The 26,596-nt window shown below is 35.2% G+C and overlaps 1 protein-coding gene across 9 annotated transcripts in view; it reads right to left on the bottom strand.

Annotated features, from left to right (window-relative positions):
• The window catches only part of Apc (adenomatous polyposis coli), a 107,259-nt gene that overhangs the window by 41,078 nt on the left and 39,585 nt on the right, over positions 1–26,596 (bottom strand). For 5 of the 9 annotated variants that reach the window (XM_013512936.1, XM_005382146.2, XM_013512941.1 and 2 more), the window contains exons 2-4: positions 9,140–9,224; positions 7,992–8,193; positions 543–651 (exon numbers count right to left, since the gene is read on the bottom strand). In XM_013512936.1, the coding sequence (XP_013368390.1) occupies positions 543–651; positions 7,992–8,193; positions 9,140–9,224 (396 nt within the window). Of the gene's footprint in view, positions 1–542; positions 652–7,991; positions 8,194–9,139; positions 9,225–19,993; positions 20,147–26,596 lie in introns of those variants that run through there. The other 4 variants (XM_005382148.2, XM_013512938.1, XM_013512940.1 and 1 more) reach the window with 1 other exon arrangement.

Here is a 26,596-nt window from a genome sequence, read left to right on the forward strand (position 1 = left end):
AAAACAGGCAACATCGCCAGGCTGGGTGGAGAGGGGGCGTCTGAACAGGATTTTAACAGCAAAACATAAAGCAGAACAAAGTATGGAACATCTATAGCTCTTGTCATCTATACCTGGAATAGGACTCAAATTATCTTCAAAGATAATTTTCTTGCAAAAATTATCTGCCATGATACTTATAACATGGTACAAAAAACAGGCAGATGGTAATAAACATTTCTACATAATATGTTTGGAAATTCAATACACAATTAAAAAACAGTTGCCTAGTAGAATCCTGAACACTTTAGGATTTCAAACTTAACAGATTTTTTCATCCAGGGGCTTAAAATAAATATATTTTGGAGGATAATGATGTTTTATCATCTTTATAAATTAAAATTCAATAACTATAATATATTCGAATTTAAAGTCAGTAGAACATATTACAATGTATAAATTATTATAAATGCAGTTTTCCTAAAGTTTTAATGGGTAACTTAGGTACTTTTAAGGATCAAATCATTAAAGTCTAAAATAAATTGTACCGCCAAGTTACTTACGTTTTCAGTTAAAGGAAGACTATCTATTCTCTTAGTGAGATTCTGAAGTTGAGCATAATACCAGTCTTTTTCCTTTTCTTCTTTGTCAAGATCAGCAAGGAGTAAGGATCTATTTTTTAAGGAAAGGTAAATTTATACAATACTCATACAGACTGCATAAGAGCAATCCTTATCAGCTGTTTTGATAGATGTCTATTTAAACTAAAAATATTCGTAATAAATACAATCTCTCATTAATTTGGATTTTTGAAGGCAGGACTTACAATATAACTATTAAAATGTGAATATAAAATGATCATTATTTTTCCCACTTAAACAAACTGGTACTCGTGCTTAGTAGTATACTTACATTTTAACGAAAAGCATTCTCTTTATTTACTTACACTCTGAAAATATGATGAAAGGTAAAAGCAGATATAACAAAATTCAAAATCAGCGTAAGAATAAGAAGGTTTTAAGGGAGTTCAGAAAAGTAGTAATTGTGCTAGAAAACATTGCCAGAATATAGGAAGCTACTACTTTGGACAAGGTGTGGCTTTCTATTTTTTAGCAGCCAAAATAAGAAATACAGCACATTGTCACTGCGTATTACATGGGAGTTAGTGGAGCTAGAGAAACTTCTTAGTTTGGATTTTTTTTTTTTTTTTGGACACAGGTTCTAACTATATAGTCTAGGCCAGCCTTGAACTCACTATGTAGTCTAGGCTGGCCTTGAACTCATGATCCTCTTGCCTCAGCCTCCCAAGTGCTGGGATTACAGGCATGTGCCACTACTCTTGGCTCTTAGTTTGGAATATTAAGATGAATTAATGTAATTCCTAAATGACCCAATCGATTGAGTCAATAGCAATCTAGCATGATATTGTACATCTGATCTTTATAGACGTAACTATATAATACAAGAAGACTGTTACTCAGATAAAGCATAATAGGTACTGGGATAAAAAAATATATCATCTATCTCTTTTCCAGAGGCTCTTTCCCAAAGCAATGACTTGTTACAATTTTCTTCTGTGTAACTCTAGAAATATTCTAAGAAATCCAAAGACATACATGTATATTTTATTGATTTTTCTGCAGTACCAGGGATTGAACCCAGGGCCTTACCACTGAGCTACATCCTCAGTCTGTTTTATATTTTTTATTTGGAGACAGGGTCTCACTGAGTCATCCATCACCTTACCTAAGTTGGACTCAAACTAGTGATCCTGCTGGCTCAACCTCCCAGAGTGCTGGGATGACAGTTTTGTGTCACCCTACCTGATTAGTAGTAGCATATTATTACACATGTTGTCCTATGATTTTTTTTCATTTAAAAGTCTCTCTTTTAGATACTCCGTATTAGAACAAAAACAGGTATCAAGCCTTTTTTGTATGCTGCATGATAACCCATGTCCACCACAGTATTCATGCACCCACGAAGGAATATATCACGACCAGGCCTTTGTTGGTGGGCACTTAGGGTCTTTTTAATCTTTGGATACTATAAATAATGTTACATTGAAATTTTTATATATACCTCATTTCATGAATAGGCAAACATTTTACTACATAAATTTCTGGGCTATTTTACATTAATTTTTAACTTACTATCCTTGTTAGATATTATACCAACTTATGGTCCTACCACTTTTACTAATGTAAATGCTTGATCCAACTTTTAATTTTAGCATATTTACTTTTTTTAAAGATTAGTATACCACTACAGTTTTAAATGGATTTCTTTTAATGAGTGAGGCTGAGCTTTTATTCAAGTTAAAAAACCATTTATATAGTGGTACTTCAGCTTATAAACTTAATGTGTCTTATGATTCTGGGGAAGATGGCTGTGTTTGTGTTTGTGTTTGTTACCTGATATGGAGTTTGCAAAGAGAAGCAAAACTTTGCCGAATGCTTTTGCTGGTGAGCCAAACTGGTTGCAAACAGAAGCACTCAGATAAAACATACTAGGTGAACAGAGGTATTATTGTTTTTCCTTTTCTGTGACTTTTCTTTCTCTAACATTTAAAGTACCATATTAGGAATGACAGTATCTGGTCAGTTATGGAATTGCAAATATACTGTGTCAGTTTATCACTTGTCCTTTAACTGCTTATAGTGGTTTTACCATCTAGAAAACTTTGATTTTCATGTATATATTTTCTATTACTGCTTCTGGGATTTTGGTCACACAGAAATGTTCCTTACTCTGCTATTACTGCTACTTTAAAAGTTCTGTTTGCTATTTCTTTGGGAAATCTGGGACTGAATGAATCTTAGTAGTGAATACATGGAAGATTCTGTTCTTGGTAAAATTTCCTTTGGTTTCTAAGAAGCAATTTTAAAAGTAAACAACCTCAACAGGAAGAAAACATATGGCATGGAAAGAAGCCCTCACTTATGAGGCTGCAGCACAGATCAATGAGAAGCCACCCCTTCGATCCCATTTCGGACAAGAAGAAGAAGTGTACTATAGAAAGCCTGAATCTGTTTCGCATCTGGGTACCATGACTTGCATAAAGATGAGCGGATTCTATTTTTCAGCCTTTCTTAATTAAGGACTGCAGGACCCACCAAGTGCAGGGTGGGAAAAAAAGTGGAATAGATGGTGATGCTGTTATTTTCTCTAATTAATTTTTAGTAAATGGACTTATGAAACTGGGTGTTACAATACTTAAGCTGACAGGCTATAATCAGTTGTGGTGGTGGAGTGAAGGGATGGTTAGGGATACTGAGAACAAGTTATTATTATCTCAAATTAGTAACATGTTCTGGGGAAGCCAAGGTTACAGTGTCTTGAGCCAAAATACATAACAAGTGGTTAAATGATAGGGGGCTGGGGATTTAGCTCAGCGGCAAAAGCGCCTGCCTGGCAAGCGCAAGGTCGTGAGTTCGGTTCCCGGTACTGGAGAAAAACCAAAAAAAAAAAAAAAAAAAAAACCAAAAAAAAAAACTAAATGATAGGAGTTGACCTTGTGACTCACACAACAGTTATTAAGGTTCAGAATTAAAATCAAGGCCAGATCCAGAGCGTCTTTAGAATTTAGTGTCTCTAGAATTTAGTGTATTAAAGATTTAATCTGTTATTGCCAAAAATCTTTTTAAAAAATGATTCTTCAAAGCCAAGCAGAGTGGTGCATACCTATAATCCTTGGGAAGCTGAGGCAGAAGGATGGCAAGTCTGAGGCTAACCTGGGTGAAATAGTATGTTCAAGGCCACCCTGGACTATATAGCAAGATCCTGTTTAAAAAAAAAAGCTTCTTTATGTAAATCTTACGTCTTAGTCCTCTAGCTAAAACTGAGGGAACTGAAAGGGCATACTACGTATGTATTAGGCATTTAATAAGTATTTGTTAGATGAATTAACAAGGTAACATGACAATAGCTAACACTTCTCAAGTGCCCTATGTACCAGGCATATTGCTAAGGACTTCTTAAAAAATCTAATGTAATCCTTACAACATCTTCTAAGTATATTACTCTACAGATCGAAAAAATGATTGAAAAAGGTTATAAAGCTGTATGGTCTAGATGTACATCCAGGCTTAACCACTTTCTAGCACTCATCTTGGGCAACACAGAAAGTGAAAACAACACCACTACCACCATGCACAACTGAAAAAAGGGGGGGATTTGAATGAATGTATGATGTAAGTCCCTGCGAAGGAATGAGAAACAGATTGGTGTTAAACATTCTTATCAGGAAACTTGATAGTGAAGAAAACTGAGTTTGTGCCTAGATCTGTCCAAACTGCAAGCCAAGTGTGAAAGAAAAATAGTTTTGTCCCACATGCAAGCATTCAATTTATCTCCTCCCGACACAGTAATAATCAAAAAGACACAGAATGTATAACAATTAAATGGGAAGTATAGTGACAGGAAATTCCACCATGGTTGTGCCATGCTTAAAAAAGCAAATGGTCCAAGTCAGAACAGAAAAGTCAGTGGGCTCCAATAAAATCTTCTTTAAGAAGAAAACAATGCTAGAGGAGCCCAGTATTATGGTAAAGTACAAATTTCTGCTGCCAACAATATAAAAGAAAGGGGATTCAAAATTTTAGAAAAAACACAGCCATAGGAGAAAGACATTCTCTAAACAAGACCATCTTCCTTCAAGCAGCACAGAGGGTATAATGTTCTATCAACACACAAAAAAATTAATTCTGGCATTCTGCTTGGTTCCATAGCGATCAACAACTACAGAGTTATTAAAAAATACTTATCTGATTTCAACAGTTAGCTTACAGAAAAAACAAGGACTCAAAATGTATAAAGCATAATGTAAGTGTAATGAGTGTCAATAATATGGAAGTAAACACACAACTGCCACATCTTACGTAGTGCAGCTTCAACAGAGTCACAGACTAGAGCAAGAAACAGAAAAGAACGTTACATAAATTTATAGATGTAAGAACCAGTAAAGTAACAAAAATAAGAAGTCTGTATGTATATATGCTTATGTGTGCATGAATACAAATTCTTTCAACCAAAAAACTAGTAGAAAATTAAAAGCTACAGGAGTAATTAAGTAAAATTAACAAATCTTCATCTTTAAAGCGATGTGTCAGTAACTCAGGTAAAGTCAAGAACTAGTGATATATCAAATATCTATCCACATATAATATACAGTGATATAAAAATGTGTTTTATTTAAAGCTGTGGAAGTAGCAATCTCATGAGAGGCAAGGGTAGGGATAGGAAAGTGCCGGGTAGCACATGGTTGCTTTTTATTTATTTGCAAGCAGGAGAATATTTACTCAAAGTAGAAAAATCGCTTCCAGCTGGGGGAGTCCCAAGTGGGCTGCCACACGGCCCCTTGGTTCAGAACATTTTATGCATAAGCAGAGCAAGGGAATTTGCTCAAGTTGTCCAGTGCTGCCCTATCCCAGGTGGCTCCATGGGTTTAAAATGACCAACTGGAATTCAGGCTCTCTAAACCAGTTATTTAGCATAAAAAATTTAAAGAAAACGGATTTGAAAAGAAAATTGATTATTCTGCATTCTACATTCCATGAAACTCTGTCCTGAATACAGGGAGGGGTTGCATTCCATTTTGCCAGAGAAATTCCTTTTTGGGTCAAAGTCTCAATTCACTGCTTATTTTAATTTTTATCAGTGTAGCTGACTACCTGACTCTACCTCATGCTCTTTCTCCTGCTAGCTGCCTATTCATAAGCTAGCTAACTAAACTGGCTTTTATCCCCTCCTTGCCCCAGTAGTATCCCTAACTGCCATTAGGGAAGATGGGCAAAGATCTGTCTAGCTTCCTTCTGTTAAAAGGGGTTGAGGTTGGGGAGGACAGCTAGCTAATCTGCTGAGCTGTGACAGAAATTACTGCGGGCAGGCAATTACAGACTCTCTTTAGAAGGTCGGTATAGGGCTGGGGACATAGCTCAGCAGCATAAGCACCTGCACCTGCCTGGCAAGCGCAAGGGCTGAGTTTGATTCCCAGCATACCCCCTCCCTCAAAAAGAAGAAGGTCAATACAGTGCACCTTGTAAAAGGTGTCCAGCACATTCATCACTGGCTCCACCTATGTGATCATGTGGAGTTTGACAGTGACATCATAAACAATTATAGTCTGGAGATCATTAGCCTGGTAAGATGTTTTCCTAAGGTCTGCAGCCTTGAAGGTCTCTACATGTATCTCAGTTTCGGTGGGACCTCCAAATTTGACATAGTTAACTCTGTATAAATGGCATAAACCAAGCTGTTGCCTTGCAAAGTTGAACAATGAAATCACAGAAAAAAAGGAGAAAGTTAGAGAATGCTTACTGGAAATAAGAAGAAAAATAGCTTCCAGTTGGGAGGGGTCCCAAGAAGGTTGCCCTATAATGATGCTTTCTAAAGTAAACCCAGTGATGTTAACGATCAGTAGTTGGTCATGGTTGAGAACCTTTGAACAAAACCACGTTAATATCTCTCTTGTCAAAAAAAGTAACTTTTTATAGTATGTAATAACACCTAGATTTGAAGTTGGGCCATTTTCTGAGAGGAAGAAAAATTTTTCCCTATTAATATAGAAAGGGTTAAAATATCTTTTAGGAAGAACTTAAGTCAGAAGACTAGCTTAATGTTATTTAGAGTGGTACTATACAATAAATAAAATCTATCAAGATAACTGCATTTAAGCTTCTGAACGAAGAACTTAGCTTTTCATGGATTTAAAGCCAAAGAACTATGGAAGACTGTAAGAAATAAGTAACATCAAAGAATTAAAAATGAACTTGCATTTTTTAAGTCATATGACAGTTTGAGAAAAATAAACATTTTTATTACAAGTATTCTTTACTACTTTTAAAGCATTTGTTAGATGTAGTAGTATCTTTAGTAAAACACATCCAAAATTAATCTTTTCTCAAAACTTTCTCTGTTAGTGAAACTGGGACTGTACCAACATGAAGTTCCCAGGAACATCTATGGTATGCTCACACATCATTGCCTCTTAATAGACTCAGAGGGGTCAAAGAGATGGAATACCATCGACCCTAGTTCACTCCTTAGCTTTCAGAATGTGTTTTTGGTAGTCAGATTCAGGTTATGAAATTAAGACTTACGTAAAGCTAGGAGATGAAAGAACATTCAATCACTTCTGGTCCATATGATTATCCTGATTTTTACAGATGGGCACACTTAAAACCAGAGAGAAAGTAATCAAAGGTCTTTTGTCTTTCAGTGAGATATGCTTGGCATTTTTTGTATATGGTATCAATATTTTCACAACTGCACAAGGTTAAACCATATCCCTATTTTTACAGAAGAACTTGACACAAAATTTTAATGATTTGACCAAGGTCACAGAGCTAATATGTAACATATATTTTGCCATTTTCAACATCTAATAGGACTTTTAAGTGTATTAATAATGTACTATCTATAAATTAAGGAATCTTTTAGGAGATATAAAACACTTAAAAATTTTTGATAATGACCTATATTCTAGTATCTGTAGTGAGATAATTTTAACTTCAAGAAGAAAATACACTGCTTGTAAAAAATCAGAATTCATTCCACATGTCAAGCACTATTTTTAAGACATGGAAACTGATAAATTAAGAAACATTTCATTTGTGGTCACTTGTATAGGTCTTCCATAATGGAAAGAGAGTCATATACAGAATCTAATGGTTACTAAATTTAGTTCAAAGATAACTACAAGTTCAATTAAAAACTAGTTATATATTTTGATCAGACATAAATATTGTGATCATATATTATTCAATGTGCAGAATATGTCAAGTATTTATGTGATAAAATAGAAGTCTTTAGAATACCAAGAAACTACTGTTTTTACATTTTTAGTTTAGTGTAAGTAAAGTAAGTAACATGCTATCCATGTGATTAAAAATGCAAAATATTCTTTGAGTATTAGCTATCATCTGCCATTAATCTATAATTTATACTGTATTACAAAATAAGAAACTTGGCATGTACAAGTCAATATTTACTATATAATGAACAAAAGTTACCTCTCTTTCTCAAGTTCTTCTAAATATCCGGTACTTTCTCTGCTTCCATTTACAAACCCTCTTCTTGGAAATGACCCCATAGGGACTGGGCTGCACTCTCCTGAACGACTTGATACAGATCCTTCCCGGCTTCCATAAGAACGGAGGGACATTTTTGACCGTAGTTTTACTCCAGGGAAACTGCTGCTGTCTAAATTAAGTTCTAAATAAAACAGATATAAGTTTTTATGAAACAGTTACTTTATGTTATATAAACTATTCTATTATACTATTTTAATACTATTAAGCCATTGTACTTTTTAAAAGAGAAATATTAGGTTTATATTTTAGCTACAAATATACATGAATAAACAAATAAATAAACAATAAACAATGTCTGCAAATATACATGAATAAACAAAGAAATGACAAGCAAATAGACTTTCTACCTTTAAGACGCTCTAATAAGTCAGTCTGTCCAGAAGAAGCCACAGCTTCACCTTCAATCAGAAGAATCAGAATAACTAAACTTTCCCTGCAAAGCTAGGTATAGTCAAGGAGAAAAAAGGAGCACGCTAAAGGAAATTTAGACAAAATGTCCTTCCTATATTCCCTCTAACTAATATTTTGGAACCCAAAAGTAGTTTCTCTGTCTACTTCCAATTATTATTTAGTACTTTTCCTGTTTCAACATTGGAATTTTCAGACAACAAATGAGAGAGACATTTTAAAAGAAATTCTGCCAAAAAGGACTTATAATTAGCTTATAAATGTGAAAAGACAAGAATTTCTACCTTAGATAGAATGGAGAAAGACAATACAGTACTTCTACAATGCATTTCCCACTGAAGGGCAAGGTGTGGTGGCGCATGCCTGTAATCCCAGCACTCGGGAGGCTGAGGCAGAAGGATTGTTGCAAGTTCAAAACCAGCCTGGGCTACAAAGTGAGCTCAAGGTCAGCCTGAACTGCATAGCGAGACTCTGTCTCAAAAAGACAAAAAAAAATATTTCCCACTTAGTCCATGACTGAAGTCCTATTTAGTGATTGGTAAAGTAGCAATGAGCTTTAAAGACTTGAGAATTAGCAAGGAAGAGATCTAAAACAGTTTATAGATCTAAAACCAATTAAATGTTTAACTGAAGAAATGACAAGCAAATAGACTTTCTACCTTTAAGACGCTCTAGTAAGTCAATCTGTCCAGAAGAAGCCATAGCTTCATCTTCAATACTTCCTTGTAGTTGTTTAAGTACTTCCTATAAAAAAGAACATAATATATTAACTCAAGGAACATCTAAAACATTTCTTGGGACATGATTCTGTGTTTCTTGGCATTTAGGTATGCTGGGGGGGGGGGAGTTACTTCAGATCACTTAGAAAACATGTTGTAAGCTATAAGTTACATACATTATCTATTCCTCACTGTGAGTACAATATCACAGTAATGACAACAGTGACAATATGTGGTGATGGTGGTTATGGGGAATCTCCATGCAGGATACTATATGGTACACGTAAAAACCTTTAATTAGCTCTTAACTTTTAAACAAGGTGAACTGTAACCATTTTTCAGATAAAGCAACTGAGACCCAGAGACCTGGTCTTGCCCCTAAAATAGTTACATGTCTGTAATCCAAGTCTCTTAAACTTCTTTTAATATGACTACAAAAAAACACCATTATAATCTGCTATTTGACAATTAATATTCAGGCTTTTATATACCACATTTAAATGTATTACTAGAATACTGTTTATATTTAGCAGATATTCAAATGAGCACAATGCATTCTGACTTCTGACTTTTATGCCAGTTTTAAAAGTCATGTACATCTTTCTTTGATAAATTTTTCTCCAAGAATGTTAGAAATTTTCACTTTCTCCAGTTTTTCTGTCCTTACACCATGTGAACTTGGGGTTTTATTGCATGTTCCTTAACAATAATTTATCTTGTATTTATACTTTCCATATACTAAAGGGTTCCATTCTAGCTCCCAGTATAGTCAGTCCTCTGTTTGGCCAATTAGAGTTTTCAAAATGTAAGACACTGTATACAGCCTTGTAACTATGGGCAGTGCTCCTCTTTGTGAAAAACAATCCAACAATACACTGAAAAGGAAATTTGTCAAAAAGCGAGTGAATGCAGGAAAGATAGAAATCACTAACTTGCCTTGACAGTGTCATTGTAAACATCAAAAGCAGAACATCCATGGTGCCTGTAACCAACAATAATAGCCCAGTAAACTTTAATAAGCCGTGCTATCATCTGAAAGGTTTGTGTAGGTGGATGTGGGAACATGAAGATGACTGTTATTTATGTTCAAAGAAGTGATACTCCAAAGGAGTATCAGAAAACAAATTTAAACAGGGATAACTCCTCCCTGGCATGAATGTGGAGTATCCCCAAATGTTTACAATAAACTACAGTAGTTTACAATAAACTACTGAAAACTCTCAGTCTTTCATCAAGGCTGAGAATTATCACTGTAGGTGACCTGTGATTCTTCAAGATCCCAATTCTTCCCATCACTAGTACTGCTTATAGTTCCTCAGTAACTCTTTAATCTCATCCCTACGTAAACTCCCCGTCTCACAACTCAGCCAACTACCTTTATGAAGATTATTTCCAACTATGTCTTTAATCCTAACCTCTCTTGCAAACGTGAATCACATTTCCTATGGACAGATCTGCATGATGTGTACCTCACATCTACAGTAATTGTCCAGAACTGATAATCGTGCCACTAAAACCTGTTCTTTGCTTTGATTTCTCTGTTAAATGGCATTAGCCTTCTCTTTCAGTTAAAATCCTTAGTGCTCCTCTTAACAATAATTTATATTCCTTTATATTCCTTCACATCCTCAGTCATCAAATTCTATTGATGGCTCTATCTATTCTATTTCCTCTTACCACATACTCTTACATTCACTATCTTCATTTGAAGTTATTTTTACTGTCATTATAATGGTATTAATCCTACCTAAACATTTCAAATAACTTCCTCAATGATCCAACCTTGCACAGAACTATCAAAACAACTCCTTTAAAGTACAGCTCTTATCATTTCTCTCTTAATAGGAGTTTTTTCCAAAGTCTACCAGTGATGGTTCTCAAGCTTCATCACTGATCAGAATCAACTGAAGATCTTATTAAACCATAGAGCGATGATTCTGAGAATCTTCATTTTGAACAAGTTCTCAAGTAACACTAATGCTGAAAACAGAACCATCAAGATGTCAACTGTTGGGGCTGGGGATTTAGCTCAGCAGCAAAGCGCCTGCCTGGCAAGTGCAAGGTCGTGAGTTCGGTTCCCGGTACTGGAAAAAAAAAAACAAAAACAAACAAACAAACAAAAAAAGATGTCAACTGTTAACTACATGGAGGTTGAGATGCCAAAACAATTTCTTTTTTTATTTGTTTTTCATTTTTAGATATGTACTATAAAAATAATTGCTAGAAAAGGTATCAATGTTTAAACACTGCAATAAAAATCCTCAGCATATCGAAGGATATATGCCTAATTTTTAAAAATCAACAGCACATTAATGGTCTAATTGCTTAAACATGGTTTTAAAACATTTTGAAAAGGAACAAATAATAAAAGAAAATAACATTAAAACGAAAAAAGCTCATGTAGGCTTGGATATCCAATAATAATATATCATGGAATACTAAAGAGTTATAAAAATCTTTTAATGGCAAGATGATAATACCATATTATGTAGGGAAAAAAGTATACTGCAGAATATATCCTAATTGGGCCATGGATATAGCTCAGTGGCATAAGTGCCTGCCTGGCAAGCGCCAGGTCCTGAGTTCAATTCCTGGTTTAAAAAAAAAAATCCTATCAAATGCATGTTTGTACAGAATGTACAAAAACAGAAAACGTCCACCTCTAATTCTTGTGATGGCACTATAAGTTTAAAAAAAAAAGGTGAGCTGGGGGAACAGCTCACTGATAGAGTGCTCGCCTAGCATATGCAAAAAATCCCTTGCTTTAATCCTTAGCCCTGAAAAAAAATCATATACAAAATTAAAAATGGATGACTTCGATATTTCTGTACTGTCCATATTTCCTAATTTCAAAAATAGTGAATATGTCCAATTTGCAATATTTTTTTAAAAAAAGTTTCTGTACATATTATTAGAAATCTACCAATAACCACTGTATGTATAAAAGCAAATGAAATTATTGAAATTTAAAGTTTAAGAAAAAAAGATTTTCGGGCTGGGGATTTAGCTCAGCGGCAAAGCGCCTGCCTGGCAAGCGCAAGGTCGTGAGTTCGGTTCCCGGTACCGGAGAAAAACAAAAAGAAAAACAAACAAACGAAAAAAAGATTTTCAAAGTAGTTACTCCAATGATGTGTTCATTTTTTTTTTTAATAAACACTCTGGGTTATGCACCTCACCAAAAGTTAGACGTTTTGCCATATCCAGTTACTTTACCTTAAAGTGACATCATGTAGTATAATTTTTATTATTCACTAGTTTGCTGTAATTTATAGCTACTCCATTATAAAATTTAGCCCGAAGTGACTTTTCTCTGTTTTACTGAGGTACAATATACATAGGTAAAGTACACTAATCTTAGGTAACTGGTGAATTTACACACTGCATAATCACTACCCAGGTGAAGGTATAGGACATAGCTAGCACTCCAGAGTGTTTCCTCACCTTACTAATCAGTCTTCATTTCCCAGACAAAAAGAGACTATTATGATTTCAAAATAGCATTGCAAGTTTTCCATGCCTTTGAATGTAATATAAAAGGAACTATATAGTATTTTGTCTCATATTTTTTTGCTTAATATGATCTGCAATACTTATCCACGTTATCGAATGCATTTTCATCATTGTTATTTTCTGAGGAGCAGGAGAATCAAAATCAGCACTGCACTTCAGGCAAGTGCTTCAACACTGAATTATATCTGCAGTTCTCAGTTCATCACTTTTTAATACTGTGTAGTAGCTCACTACACAAATGCACCCCAATTTATTTACTCCTCTTGATAGGGAAAATTTGGTGATTATCAGATGGAAGCTGTTTTAAAGAATGTTATTAAGAACACTGTGTGCACGCGCACGGCTTAAGAAAATAGAATTTATTCTCAGTTCTGAGGGCAGAAGTCTGGTATCAGGGTATCAGCAGAGTTGTATTCCCTCAAGAGGCTCCAGAGGAGAGTCTATGCCTTACCTCTTCCAGGTTCTGATGACTATGTGCATTCGTGGCTTGTGGCTACTTCTTCCAGTCATTGCCTTGTATTCATACGGCTTTGCCCTATGGCACACATCTTGTAGTGTACGTATGTACTCCCTTCTTGAGTATTTTTTCAGGAGCTCAAATGTTGAGCCACAGGGTTTTTATTTAATACTCCTACCAACATTCCAATGCCCCTCCCACCAGAAAGGTCTCAACATCCCAGTGTTTCACATTTTGTGTGATCAGTCTTTCAAAATTTTAGTTATGAGTAGGAATGACATGGTTCTGTATTTCGCTGAAGGCAAATGATGTTGAACCCCCCCTTTTACATGCTTAGTGCCCATTTATATTCCTTTCTGAATTGTCTTTCAAGGGTGGGCCATATGTTTTAAAGTGGATTTTTAAAACCATTTAGGGATTCTTTATATATTCTGAACTGAGTGTTTTTGTCAGATATAAATGTAGCAGATATTTTTTCCCAGTCTAGAGTTTGCCTTTTCATTTTCTTAATGAAGTTTTTAGAAAAGCATAGGCTTTTAATTTTGATAAAAGAAAAAAAATGAAATAAATTAGACTGTATATTTAGTCTGTCGTATGTTCTAAGAAATCCTGCCTCTCTTAAGACCACAAAAATATTCACTCATTCATTTAAACAGTGATCAAAATCAGGGCAGTCTCAAGAACGCTAGGCATGTACTCTATCAGAGTCATACCCCCAGCCTTTTCAGAGTAGCTCATCAAAAATACTCTAAATGCCTATTCCCCAAGGGCTTCAGAGTGCTGGATTTTCATGAAGATTTTAAGGGGTGATTGTTGCCTTTGGGACTGTCTGACAGCCTGGCCCCAGGAGCCCCTGTGACACACCCCTCCTCAAGAGTACTCACGAACAAAACATCAACCTGCTTTTCTCGGAGGGATGCTTATGCTTTGGGGCACTGTACAGGGTGTCAGGGTACACGACGCACATGAGACTTGGATTCACAGCTCAGTGCAGTCGCTTACTGTGTGACCTTGGTTGCGTTCTTTCACTTTCCTTGAGCCACAGACACTTCCTGCTTTTCAAGGCTGTGGCACGTGGTGCTAGGAATGTTTGGCTTTCATAAACCATTAGTTAAAACTTATTTATTATTTTTGTTAGTACATGTATGCAGTACAAAATTATTATATTCATTGTAGGGAGCTGGCACACGTACATAACGCATCTTAATTCTTCTTATGTCCCCTTCCCCTCACCTCTCTCCCATCTCCTATGTTTTATTCTAAAAGAATAATGGACTCTATCGATGAACAAAAGTTCTCAGTTTTAATAAAGTCCACCTTAGCATGGTGTTTTGATAGTTTAAGAAACTTTTGCATGCTTCAAGAACATGATACCATCATTCCTTAAGCTCTCTGCTACAGGCTACTCTTTGTCTTGTACATGCAGGTCTAAAATCCATCTCGAATTGATTTTTCTGTATGAGATGGAGCTCTGGGCTCTTTTTCTCCATAGAGATAACCAACTGTCTCTTTATTATTTATTGAAAAGACTACCTTTCTCCACTGTTTTGCAGGGATGTCTTGGTCATACATTAGGTTATTGTATATGTAGGTGTTTTTCTGACCTCCGTCTCTGATAGTTTATTAGTTTAGTATAATTACCACACTGTCTCAATGACATCAATTTTTAGCAACTATCTTTTCAGGTACTGCTTTTGTTCTATACTTTCTCCCCTACTACTTCAACTGCATTTGCCTGTGTCCCACTTCTCACATATCATTTTGTTTCAATTTTTTCCCCTCTGTGCTTCAGTTTAGATATTTTCTCTCAGCTCTTTTTAAAATCTACTAATAACTCTGTTCATTAATTCTGTGTTCAACCTGCTGACGACAGGCCCACTTAATAAGATGCTATCAAATGAACTTTTTAGTTCTAGAGTATCTACTTGATTCTTCTTGTAGATGCCAATTTTCTGTCAAAAATTTCCATCTTTTTTGCCATTCTTCTTTTCTCATGACATTCATATAACATTTAAGTTAAAAATTCTTAACCACTAACTGCAACATTTGGATCACCTCTGTGTTTGCTTCTACTATCTTTTCCTTTTCGTTCATTTTCCTATTTCTTTCTTTCTTTTTTTTTTTTGGTACCAGGAATCGAACTCAGGACCTTGCGCTTGCCAGGCAGGCGCTTGTGCCGCTGAGATATATCCCCGGCTCTGCATTTCTTATAACTCTTGAATATATCACAAGCATGTATATGAAAAGAAAGACTTAAGATGATTGTATTTTCCCTAAAAGAATTTGCTCTTTCCATTGTTGGGGATCTGATTTCTTCCATACATCCAGAAACTGAGAATGAACCGGAAACTAGTTGCAGTTTTCAGTTAAATTTACATCTGACTTGGCTTTTCCAGTTCTTTCTGTACATCCTTCTGTATTTAGATTAAAAAATACAGCAGGCCCATGTCTCTTCAGGTCTTAACCTCCTACCCCATATAACTTTGAAATTTGAATTTTGTCTTGAATGGAAAATCAGCATGTTTAATATAGTAGGTGAGTCTCCTAAGCATTTCAAGAATATGGGCCATCTCCCTTTGTTTTCCAGCTCAGTTTATTTTCAGGTGCATTATCTTTTTATCTCTGAAAGTGCTGCCCCTTGAGGTCTGGAGTTTAAGTCTTTTATCTTTTATTCTACAAAGTTCAAAACCTAGCAAGTGTCTTAAGGAGACCTGCTGTGTAAATGTAATGCGCCTCTTCCTCCAGCAAGACTTGGCTTCCTAACATTCTGCCTTTCTGCATCTACCTCCAGCCTGCTGCACTACACTAAGATTTGGACAACACTGCACAGCAATAATCAGCCATGCACTTGGAACGCTTCCAGATGCTAATCTTTCACATCTGTGCTCACGTCTGTCAAGACCTCCAATAGTTTCTTCCCCCTCCACTGTCCGTGTGCTTGTGCCAAGGAAGAATCTCAGCCTACACTGACAATCAACATCCTCTAAGAAGAAAATCGCCAATAATCTTAGCTCATCTAGAAATTGTCCTTTCCCTTTTGAAGTACAGTCAATATAATGCTTGAGGCTGCCAGTTTTCCAATATCTTTACAAGTATGGTTTCTGTGTGCTTTTTTTTTTTTTGTCTTTTTAAGACAGGGTCTCGCTATGTAGTTCAGGCTGGCCTTGAACTCACAACGATCCACCTGCCTCAGCCTCCCGAGTGCTGGGATTACAGGCATGCGCCACCACGCCCGGCTGGTTTCTGTGTTTTATCCAGTGTGTTTTAGTTGCTGAGTAAGATTGACTCTCTGAGGCTACATAATGCACAATAAGCCCCCCAAAAGCCCCTCAATTTCAGAGTCTTTTAAAAAGAAAATGCAACACAACTTGTGAAGCAATTCCAAGTAAAATTTTTGCAAAAAATGATTTGAAAACTGTTAGCTTTAAAAATATATACGTAATTCTGAAGGAAGAAATACTCATTTGTATTTATAAATCTTAGAAGCTTAATCTAAAAAAATCACATATTGTTTCTTAAAACATTTTAAGATTTTTAGAAACAGTGAATTATTCACTAAAAATATGCTGTGGTCTTATCAGTAATAGCATTTGTCAAAGCAATTGTGTCACTTTATGGGAGCTATTACTTGACCCACCTCTGTTTTATTCAGCATATATAGGCAGAGGTTCTTTTTATTAGCAGATGCAAGCACACTTGATAACTAAATCTTCAGAATAAATTACAAAATGTGCCAATCCTACTTTTTCTTTTCTTCTTATAATCTGAAAGATACTTTACATGTTTTTGCTTTATAGTTAGTTTATAGAATAATTTATAAATACTTTTTTGTCAAAACACAACAAATATGTAAATGGTTCATCAATAATTTCTCTAGAGACAATTCTTCCCATACTATGGTATCTCTCAGTTTAAATACTTCATATCTTGCTATGACCATATTTACTTTGTTGCTATGCTTAGCATTCTGAAGTCAATTTCGTTGGTGACTAGTCCTGAATTTAAAAATACAGTGCACAGAGTGTGGTAGTCTATTCACGTACTCCCAGGTCCTTGGGAGGTTGAGGTTTCACCTCCAGGATGGCTGCACGGAGAAGATCAAGGCCAGCCAGGACTATACAGCAAGATCTCAAAGTGCAAAAAGAAAAATGCAATGCATAAGTTTTCTCTTTAACTTTAGCTATAATTTTGCATTTACCTGATTCCAGGTCATCTAAATCCCATGTAGTCTCTTCCATTTTATTTTAATTTTGTTACAGAATATTTCACCACACACACAGATATGGAGAACATTACACCTCTCCCTGTATCTTCAGAAACCATTTCCATAATTATCAATTCATGGACATTCTTGTTTCATCTACACCTGTATCAACTTTTTCCAATTCTACTTCAACCCAGATATATTTTGAAAACAAAGTCCAGACATCAAATAATTTCTTTCGCAAGTATTTCATACAGTATATATTTAAAACAGGGATTTAAAAAAACACAATCACAATGCCATCATACCAAAATTAATATCCTTAAATACAGATTCAATAATCACATTTCTCCAACTTTTACGCACATATTACTCTGGTGCCACATGCACACAAAATATGTTTTATAGTTTGTATCACTGTTGTGTAATCAATTACAAGGCATTACCCTCTTCTGCCACTAGATAGCACTACTGCATAATTTTAGACTTTCTTAGTTTAAATAATCTGCCTGGAGGAAGCACACTTTGCCTTACTTTGTGGTAAAGAGACTAGTGATCAGGAAACATGATTCCATACAATATAATCCAAGTCTGGTAAGTACTTTTGGGAGTAATAATCACCGCACTGCATTAACTTTAATCCAATGCAGGAAGTGTCAGTGGTTCCAAAAGTGTCTTTTTTTTTACAAATCAGTATGTTAAGCAAATAAACAGGTCACAGTAACTGCTCTTTAACAGCATAAACCCTTTCAGGAAAATATATATAACTTCACTTTAATACTGTAATTGCCATTATCTCATTTGCCTAATCCTAATAAGATGGATGGATTTGCAAAGTGTCTACTGAAGCATGTGGTAACAAATCAATTCATAATTGAATGAATTGATCTGAGGTGCCAGTATTCCTGATGTACACTATATCATAAATAAATGGTTGGCCTTATACTGCACTGTACAAATTTAATAGTAAGATATGACTCAGAGATATTGCACTTTGTCATGGCGATGGATTTAAGGGTAGGTTAAAATGTCTTCCCAAAATGAATTTTTTTTGGTTGTATGGGGAATTGAACCCCGGATCAAAAATGAATTCTGAATTTGCTCAAGTACACAAAAACTTAAAAAAGAGAGCTCAGAGTTCTGCTGTATATACTGCTGTATATTTACTCTCCAGCTAGGCCTGATAGTGCTCTGCAAAACGTATCACACCAAAGTGGGTAAAAGAGTATTATAATTTTGTTCTTTAAACTTTTAGAAACACATGCCAGCTATAACTACTTGAGATGTACTATGTTGATCAGTGACAACATAAAAAAAATGGTTCTTTTTTAGCTTATTAGGTAACTGACTCAGATGTTTTTAAGGTCACCAATACTTTGTGATAAAGAAAGTATGTTTTATCTATAGTCTACTTATTTTTCTTTTTTTGGAGCCAGGAATCAAACTCAGGACCTTGTGCTTGCCAGGAGTCTAGCTACTTCTAAAAGAATGTAAAGTAGATGTTCTGGAGATCTGTTATTGCTGGGGAGTTTCACCAAAGAAATAGATAATTAGAAAAAAAAATAAACGGAAGGATAGAATAGTATATAAGAGCAAAAGTGCAACTGTTATGACATTGAATATAAACGGTAAAAGAGAAGCAAGAATAGTTTCTTCAGTGATACAAAAAACCTGGAGAATAAAAGAGATTTTGAAATGCACAGAAAGAGACAGATGAAGAAATGAGTAAGGAATAAGAGTAGTGAGCAGACAGGAAGAACAGAGCAGGAATTCAGATATTCTGATAGCCGAGCAGCAGAAACAACATAAAGGGGGAAGACTTTTTAAAAGGGGAAGAGGTAACATTTTTGCTGATCATCTCCAAATTCTACAGTTGTTAAATTCAGTGAGAAAAGAATCTGCCTAAGTAAAGGGAAATTAAAATAGCTAAAGTTTTAACCTTGATTATTTAGAAAACAGTATGTTTTCCCCACTGCAGACTACATATAACTTTTCTTGGAGGTTATCACAGTTTTCAATGTTATTTGGCAAACCAATTTTAGGGTTTGAAAGTGCATGGCAATCATCAAGGCTTGTGTGATACCTGTATCTTCCAAATAGGACAATTTGTCTCAAAAGTAACAACAGATTATGTAGCTCAGTTTGCAGCAAAGTCAGGGGGAGGACCAGGCACTGACTTTAGTTCAGGACTCTTCCCGCTAAGGCTGCCTGGTTTCCTTGGTCATCTATCCCTGCAGCACTTCAGAGGTGACAAGCTCTGAGTCAGGAGTGTGGGAAGATAGCTACATTTAATATCTGAGTTATTCTAAAGTAACTAAAAGGCTACTTTCTATGAACTACATGGACAACTTTGTCTTAATACAGTGATAATAAACTTCATCTCTTTAAGTTTAAAAATAATTAAGAACTTACTAGTTACCGAAATTGAACATTCACCTTCTTTGTATGATTCACTGAAAGAATTCAATACATCTTATTTAAAAATATAAACTTTTGCAAGAAAGAGCTTACATGTTATTGCTTACCTTAAAATACACTTTTGAGTAAGTAAAGTGTCCTACCTACAATAGGGAATATTGAATAAAAATGGATAAACTACAATTAAAAGTCACAGTCTTGATACCTTCATATTAGATGCCTCAGTTTCCAGTTTTGTAAGATGATTGGAATTATCTTCTAGCTCTTGTCGAAGATTTGAGTTCTCCATCTTCAGTGCCTCAACTTGCTTTAACAACTGATCATATGAAGCTGCAGCCATCCTTGGCTACCCTTGGACCTATAAGGTTAAAAAGGATTTTGAAATTCACTACTAAAAAATAATACTGGCTGCTTGTTTCTAAAAAAAAAGGGGGGATAAAAGAAACAAAACTCTTGAGATATGTAATTAGAAGAACTGTGTTAAGGTGCTGATCTGGCTTTAAAACAACAGAGTTCAAGCAGCAGCATCTGGCTGAGAGGATGAAAAATGACGAGGGCACTTAACTGAAGACAAGATTAAAATAGAGGAGAACTTAAGTAGACTTTGAATACATTTGCCTTTTCACAAATGAGTAAGACTTCTATCAGGTAAGAACCTTTTCAGGTTTTAAAGATATTTTAACCAGTCTTATAGACAAAACAAGGAGTGCAGTCATTGCAGAAATTTATTTATATTAGTAATGTTAATTTATTTTGGATTTTTGAGAGTTTTTTTTGAGCAGGAATGGATGAATGAGACTATGTACTCCATTTGATCACTTTCATTTAATAAAAGGCTAGTCTTAAAACATCATCCACAGTAAACTACTTCTGAAGTTCTAAGGTCCCATTAAATGCAGTCTTAAAAAATGGTCACAAAGAACTGCATTAGATTGAGGCTTTAAATCTTTCTGATAGGAAGATAATAAGTAAGAATTCATACGATCTAATATAAAATTGTTGTATTTATTCAGAAGAACAAAGAGGACATTCTATGATACATGTGGCCTTGGAACCCACTATACTCATATTGAGACTTAAAAGATAAAGAAAATGGATGATGTTTGAATAAAGACTTTCAAGGAGACATGAAGCAAAGTCTGGCAGTTAATTACAGGACGTGAAAGAGGGGAGTTAAAGAGGACAGAAAAGATAAGGAGTCCTTGGTGTGAAGAATTATAGACCATTACAAGTTATATTAATCAAGTAAGATTCAAGAGAGGCTCAACTTTCCTTTTTAGTTTAATGTCAAACTCATTTTGGGATAAATAAAATTCTACCTGTCTTAATTATTTGAGAGCTAAAAAAGAAATACATAGTTTGAGCTTAAACAATATTTAAAGATCTTGACATTAAAAAATGTTTCTGTAAAAGAAGTACAAGAATCAGAAGAAGGCAGGCAGGCTCTACAGTAGGACTGGCTAGTCATTACAATACTGAAATGCCCTAATGACAAATCAAGAAAGCTGAAGCTAGTCAGCTCTGCAATGACCAGCGTCACTGACATAAATGACACAATCCCATGACAGATGAAAAGGAAAAGACATCCTGGGGGCAGTACAGACTATCTACAAAAGCCTTTATAGCCAAAAAGAATGGGCACAAGGCTTGTATGTAGAGACTTGGGTCTTAATTTCAAGCTGCAACTCTAGTCCTTCGTTTTAATTCATTTCATAACTTATAAATGGGTAGTTACTACCTGCTTACATATAATTTATAGGGATATGGTTAGGACTAAACAAAAGGTAGGCTGAAAAATAAAAGTCCTAAGTAAATGCAAGTCATACTATGAAAATATACAAGTAATATAACTTCCTTAGTAAGACAATGTTGATCTACAGTTAAAACTTCCTTCCCCTTATCAGAGGACAAATAAAGAAGGAATAATTCAGCTTCTTCAAAAGGACAGAGGAGATAGCTCAACAGTGAAAGAGAAATTCAAAGAGTGATCATTTTTCTGTTCTACATCATACCATTAATAAGCAAGTCTGGATTATACAGTACATTACAAACCAAATGACAGGTGGTGATCTGACAAAATTCTAACTGTAAGCCTTTATTTATTTCAAATAAAATTACAGGTAGCTTTATACTAAAATAATAAAAGAAAATAAGAGGGGGAGAGGCACACACAGGTGTGTTGAGCTAGAGATCGTAACTTTACACAATCATAAGAGGAACCAGATGGGCAAGGTGAACAGAAACTATTGCCCTTCATATGGACAATAAACCTTTAATTATTTCTGCCCTTTTCCAGAATCCAACTCATTAAAGTCCTTTCTGCTCTAGAAAGCAAGTTGTTTTATCTAATTTTATGGAAAAAATTGAGATGATTCATGAAAGAATATCTATCTTCTAATCCTTCTAATATTTTACAGCCATCACTTCCTAAACCAAAATTGTGTTATACAAAATTCATGAAATCATAATTTACTTTGGACTGTCTTTTATGGAATCATAATTTCATACCAAATATATCTCAACTGCAAGTCACTCAACAACATTTAAAAAAAACTGGAAGGTGGAGACGTGTACCTCAGTGGTAAAGTATTTGCATAGCATGCACAAGGCCCTAGGTTTGATCCCCAGCACTGAAAAACCAACCGACCGACCCAGTCACCCACCTACACTGTGGAACCACATTACAGCTGCCATGTCTGAAGGAATGGGAAAACCTCTGACTCTTTACTGAGAGTGTGCAACAAGGTCTCCCTAAGTGTGGGGTAGGGAAAAGAAAGCAAAAGGACAGTTATCTAGATTTTTATCCAAATGTTTACTGAAAAATAAGGAAATAGGCAAGGAGGAAGAAAACATGTAAAAGGAAAAAGGACACTAAAATAGAATTAAATGTGGATGGGGTGGGAGGATAGCTAACTGATACAGTACTTGCCCAGCATCCTTGAGGCCCTGGGTTCAGTCCTCAGCAGGGCACATGAAGAAGAAAATACCAGATAGAGAAAGAGGAAACCAGGTAACCCATAAGAAATCACTTAGCTTATCTCTGTAAGCAAATATAAACATCTCAATGAAATAGGTAATTTATTAGAAAATACAATGTATCAAAACTGACCCCCCACACAGAGGAAATCTAGTAAGATCTATAATGAAATAGTCACTACCAGAAAGGTGTTTGTATCATTTGGACATATAAACAGGTCTACACAGAAAAAAATTGTATGATCATGACAATGATGTTAAAAAGACATTTTACAAATTCAATAACCATTCCTGTTAAAAAGACGAAGAAAAATCAACTGGGCTAGGGGTACAGTCAGTGATAGAGCACATGCTTAGCTTCTGTAAGGCCCTAGATTCAATCCCCTATACTAAACAAACAACACCAACTCCAAACTTCATTAACATGCTAAATATCAGTCCCCACGCCAACAGCATGCTTTATATGTCCCTAAGATAAGGAAGACCCATTTTTACATTTTATGACTTACAATTTTAGTTAATGCAATTAACAAATGAAATCAGAAGACAAGCATTAGAAAGAAATATTACTGGCAGATGATGTTATATACTTGGAATATACAAAAGAATAAACTATTATAACTTACTAGTATACTGTAGTACAAAATACACATATTTCCTTTATATGTGGAAAGAAGGCAGAAGATGAAATGAAAAAGTGCTATTTACAATTTAAAAAATACATAGATATAAACAAACGGTTACATACGAAATTCAGCATCACAAGGATATCATTTCTATGTCAATTTATAAATTTTATAGTCCTAGTAAACATACTATATTAAAACATTTTCGGTTCATTTTCTGCAGCCAGACATTTGAAAAACTGGCAAAACTAGAAGGAAATAAAAAGGAATACAGAATAGATTGTCCACAAACTAAAATAGTGTACAAAGATTTTATAATTAAAAACAGTATGTTAGGCATGATGGCCCATGTTTCTAATCTCAGCACTTTGGGAGGCTTAGGTAGGAGGATCACAGGCTTGAGCTCAGACTGGGCAAATTAATGATTCAGTGAGACCCTGTCTCAAAATTCATTTTTAAAAAAGGATGTGTGGATGTAGCTCAGTGCACAGGTCCTAGGGTCAATCCCCAGTATCACAATAATTAAACACTATGTAGAGAACTGCACTGCACTAATGGGTTCATTTCTTTGTTTCAGTAATTATAGTAAGGACATTTAAGATGCTAACAGCAGGGAAATCTGAGTGATGAGAATATGGGAACTAATTTGATACCTGTTTTCCAATTCTTCTGTAAGTTCAGCTATTTTAAAAAGTTCTTTTAAAAAATAATACTGACATATGAATAGATCAACTACTAGAACACAAATTTAAAATTCAGAAGTGTATATAAATTTAGTATATGATAAAGGTAGTATTTCAAAATACTTATGAAAAGATGGACTTTAAATAAGTAGTGCTAGAAAATAGGACAGCCAAGAAGAAGAAGAAAAAAGTTGCATCTATTCTTCACAGTGTACACCAGGACAAATGCAAAAGGAATGGAGCTGTTTTGTTTTTTGGGTGCTAGGGATTGAATTCAGAGCCCTGCACATGTGCTCCCCTACTGAGCTGTACTGATAGCCTCAGGAACAGAGATTTAAATATTTTCAAAACATTTCAATATATTTTAATTATGAAAAGTTTTGGTTTTTTAACTAAAGATATTTAAAATGGGATACACTCTCTTGCAAGGAGTGTATGTTGGTGTAGAACATTAATTAATTTGTTAATGGGGTATAAGGCCATGAAGGGCCATCTGAGTTCTCTGAAGTAACAATGTTTGTCACCAGATTAAAAGTAATACACTGGGTACTTGGATACTTGAAGCAGGAAAGTTCCTATTTAATATTAAGGTAGAACTATTTTTAAATAAATAGGATACATTCATGCAGTGCAATACCACATTGGTATTAAAAATAATGAGGTTGGGCTGAGGATGTAGCTCAGTGGTGGAGTACCTGCCTAGCACACATGAGAGGGCCCTGGGTCTAATCCCAGGAGTGCAGGGAAAAGGGGGGTTGGTGAAGAAGGGTATCAGTCACTTAGTTTTATATGGCATAAAGATAAAGGGACAAAAATAGCAATGAAAGAATACATAAAAATGAAGTCTTGTCTCCAGAAAGGTCTGAGGAAAAGTGTAAAAAGTCTTTTTTTACTGTTACAGTCTTTTGTAGAGTTTGAAGTCCAGGATGAAAGCTTGGTTCTTAGGAAGACTAAGTATGTTCAGAGAGAGAGGAGAGCTGAACCACACAAAACAAAATTCTAGGGAGGGGAAACCGACTCAAAAAGAAAGAGAAAATCTTAGTAACTCCATGTAGTTAAATAATTTAATGCAGTAGTAGTTAAATATTTTCCTCTACTTCCTTCAACCCCTAAAAACATAAGATCCAAACTCTCCACCAAACTTCTAAGGAACAAATCATTCCAATCTTATACAAACTCTTTCAAAATAGAAACAGGAAATATACTCTAGAGCATTCCTTAAGGCTAATATAACTATGACATACAAGCCAAACTGTAGGAAAATACTATAGGCTAGTATCATTCATGAACATTGCCTCAAAAATCCTTAAAAAAAAAAATCCTGAACAAGAACTATCAGAAAACAGACTACACTATGCAAAGTAACGAAAGTGTAGCAGAACCAAGTTAAGTTCAGTCCAAGAATGAAATACTTTCATATTAATGTTACTCCTTTAAAATATTAAAGAAAAAAAACCTACTACCATTATAATAGACAAAATAAAATTTGGTGAAATAAAAAATGATTTAAAAATAAAAACTAGAAATAGGAGGTAATCAGATACCAAAACATACAGTTAAGTATCTTTTCTTCTTCAAAATTGTTTGAGACAGGGTCTTGCTATGTCATCTAGACTGGTGATGAACTCACTATGTATTGTTCATTCATAGCCAATGTAGGTCAATATCCTCTCTAATCTTTTTCTTCTCTACTAGGGCTCCAGAGGTGGTTGATATTCAGTCTCCTGGCTGATACGTTCTTCACTCCTTTCTTTCCTGTATTCCATAAATCATTCTATATGAGGTATGATTAAAAACAGTGAATGTTTAAATTAAAATTTATTACAGAAAAAGACACACTGTCATTACTGCCCCTCCCTATCCTTCCCCTTTCTTCGAACACTCATCACAATTGTTCTTACCACTTTCTGAAGTAGTTCTAGAAGTCCTCTTTCGAGTCTAGCTGTGGTGTTGTGACTACCTCAATGTCCTGAACTGATTTCAAAATGTGTACCCTTCATGCTCATTTTGACTTTGGGGAGCAGCGACAGGTCACATGGGTACCAGAAGCAGTAAATAAGGTAGACGAGGACACACTACTGTTTTCCTGAGCCTGCCTTTCTGTTGGATGGCACTGGGCTATATTACCATGTTTTTGATTACACCTCACAAACACAGTCATGAAAGAGGACTTCCAGAAGACAGGCAAGAATGATGGGCTATGTGTGTTTGAAGCCAGGGACAGAATACTGAGAGTGTTAACAACAGTGTGTCTTACTATAAGAAGTCCTTTTGTTTAAATATACACCATATTCTTTGATCAGCTCCTGTGTACGGGGTGGATCCATTCAAACCCATACCAAGTGTGAGCACAGTCCAGAACAGCCATCATAACTATCAGGAGCAATGGCTGAGAAATATTTTCTGAAAGGGCAGATAAAAACATTACAAGGCTTTGTGGGCCATATGATGTCTGTTGCAATGACCTGATTTTATAGCTATAGTGCAAAAGCAGCCCCAGAAAATACATAAATGGATGGGCAT

This window comes from Chinchilla lanigera, unplaced genomic scaffold, assembly GCF_000276665.1.
Source record: "Chinchilla lanigera isolate Chin_1 unplaced genomic scaffold, ChiLan1.0 scaffold00017, whole genome shotgun sequence".
Lineage (NCBI taxonomy): Eukaryota > Metazoa > Chordata > Mammalia > Rodentia > Chinchillidae > Chinchilla > Chinchilla lanigera.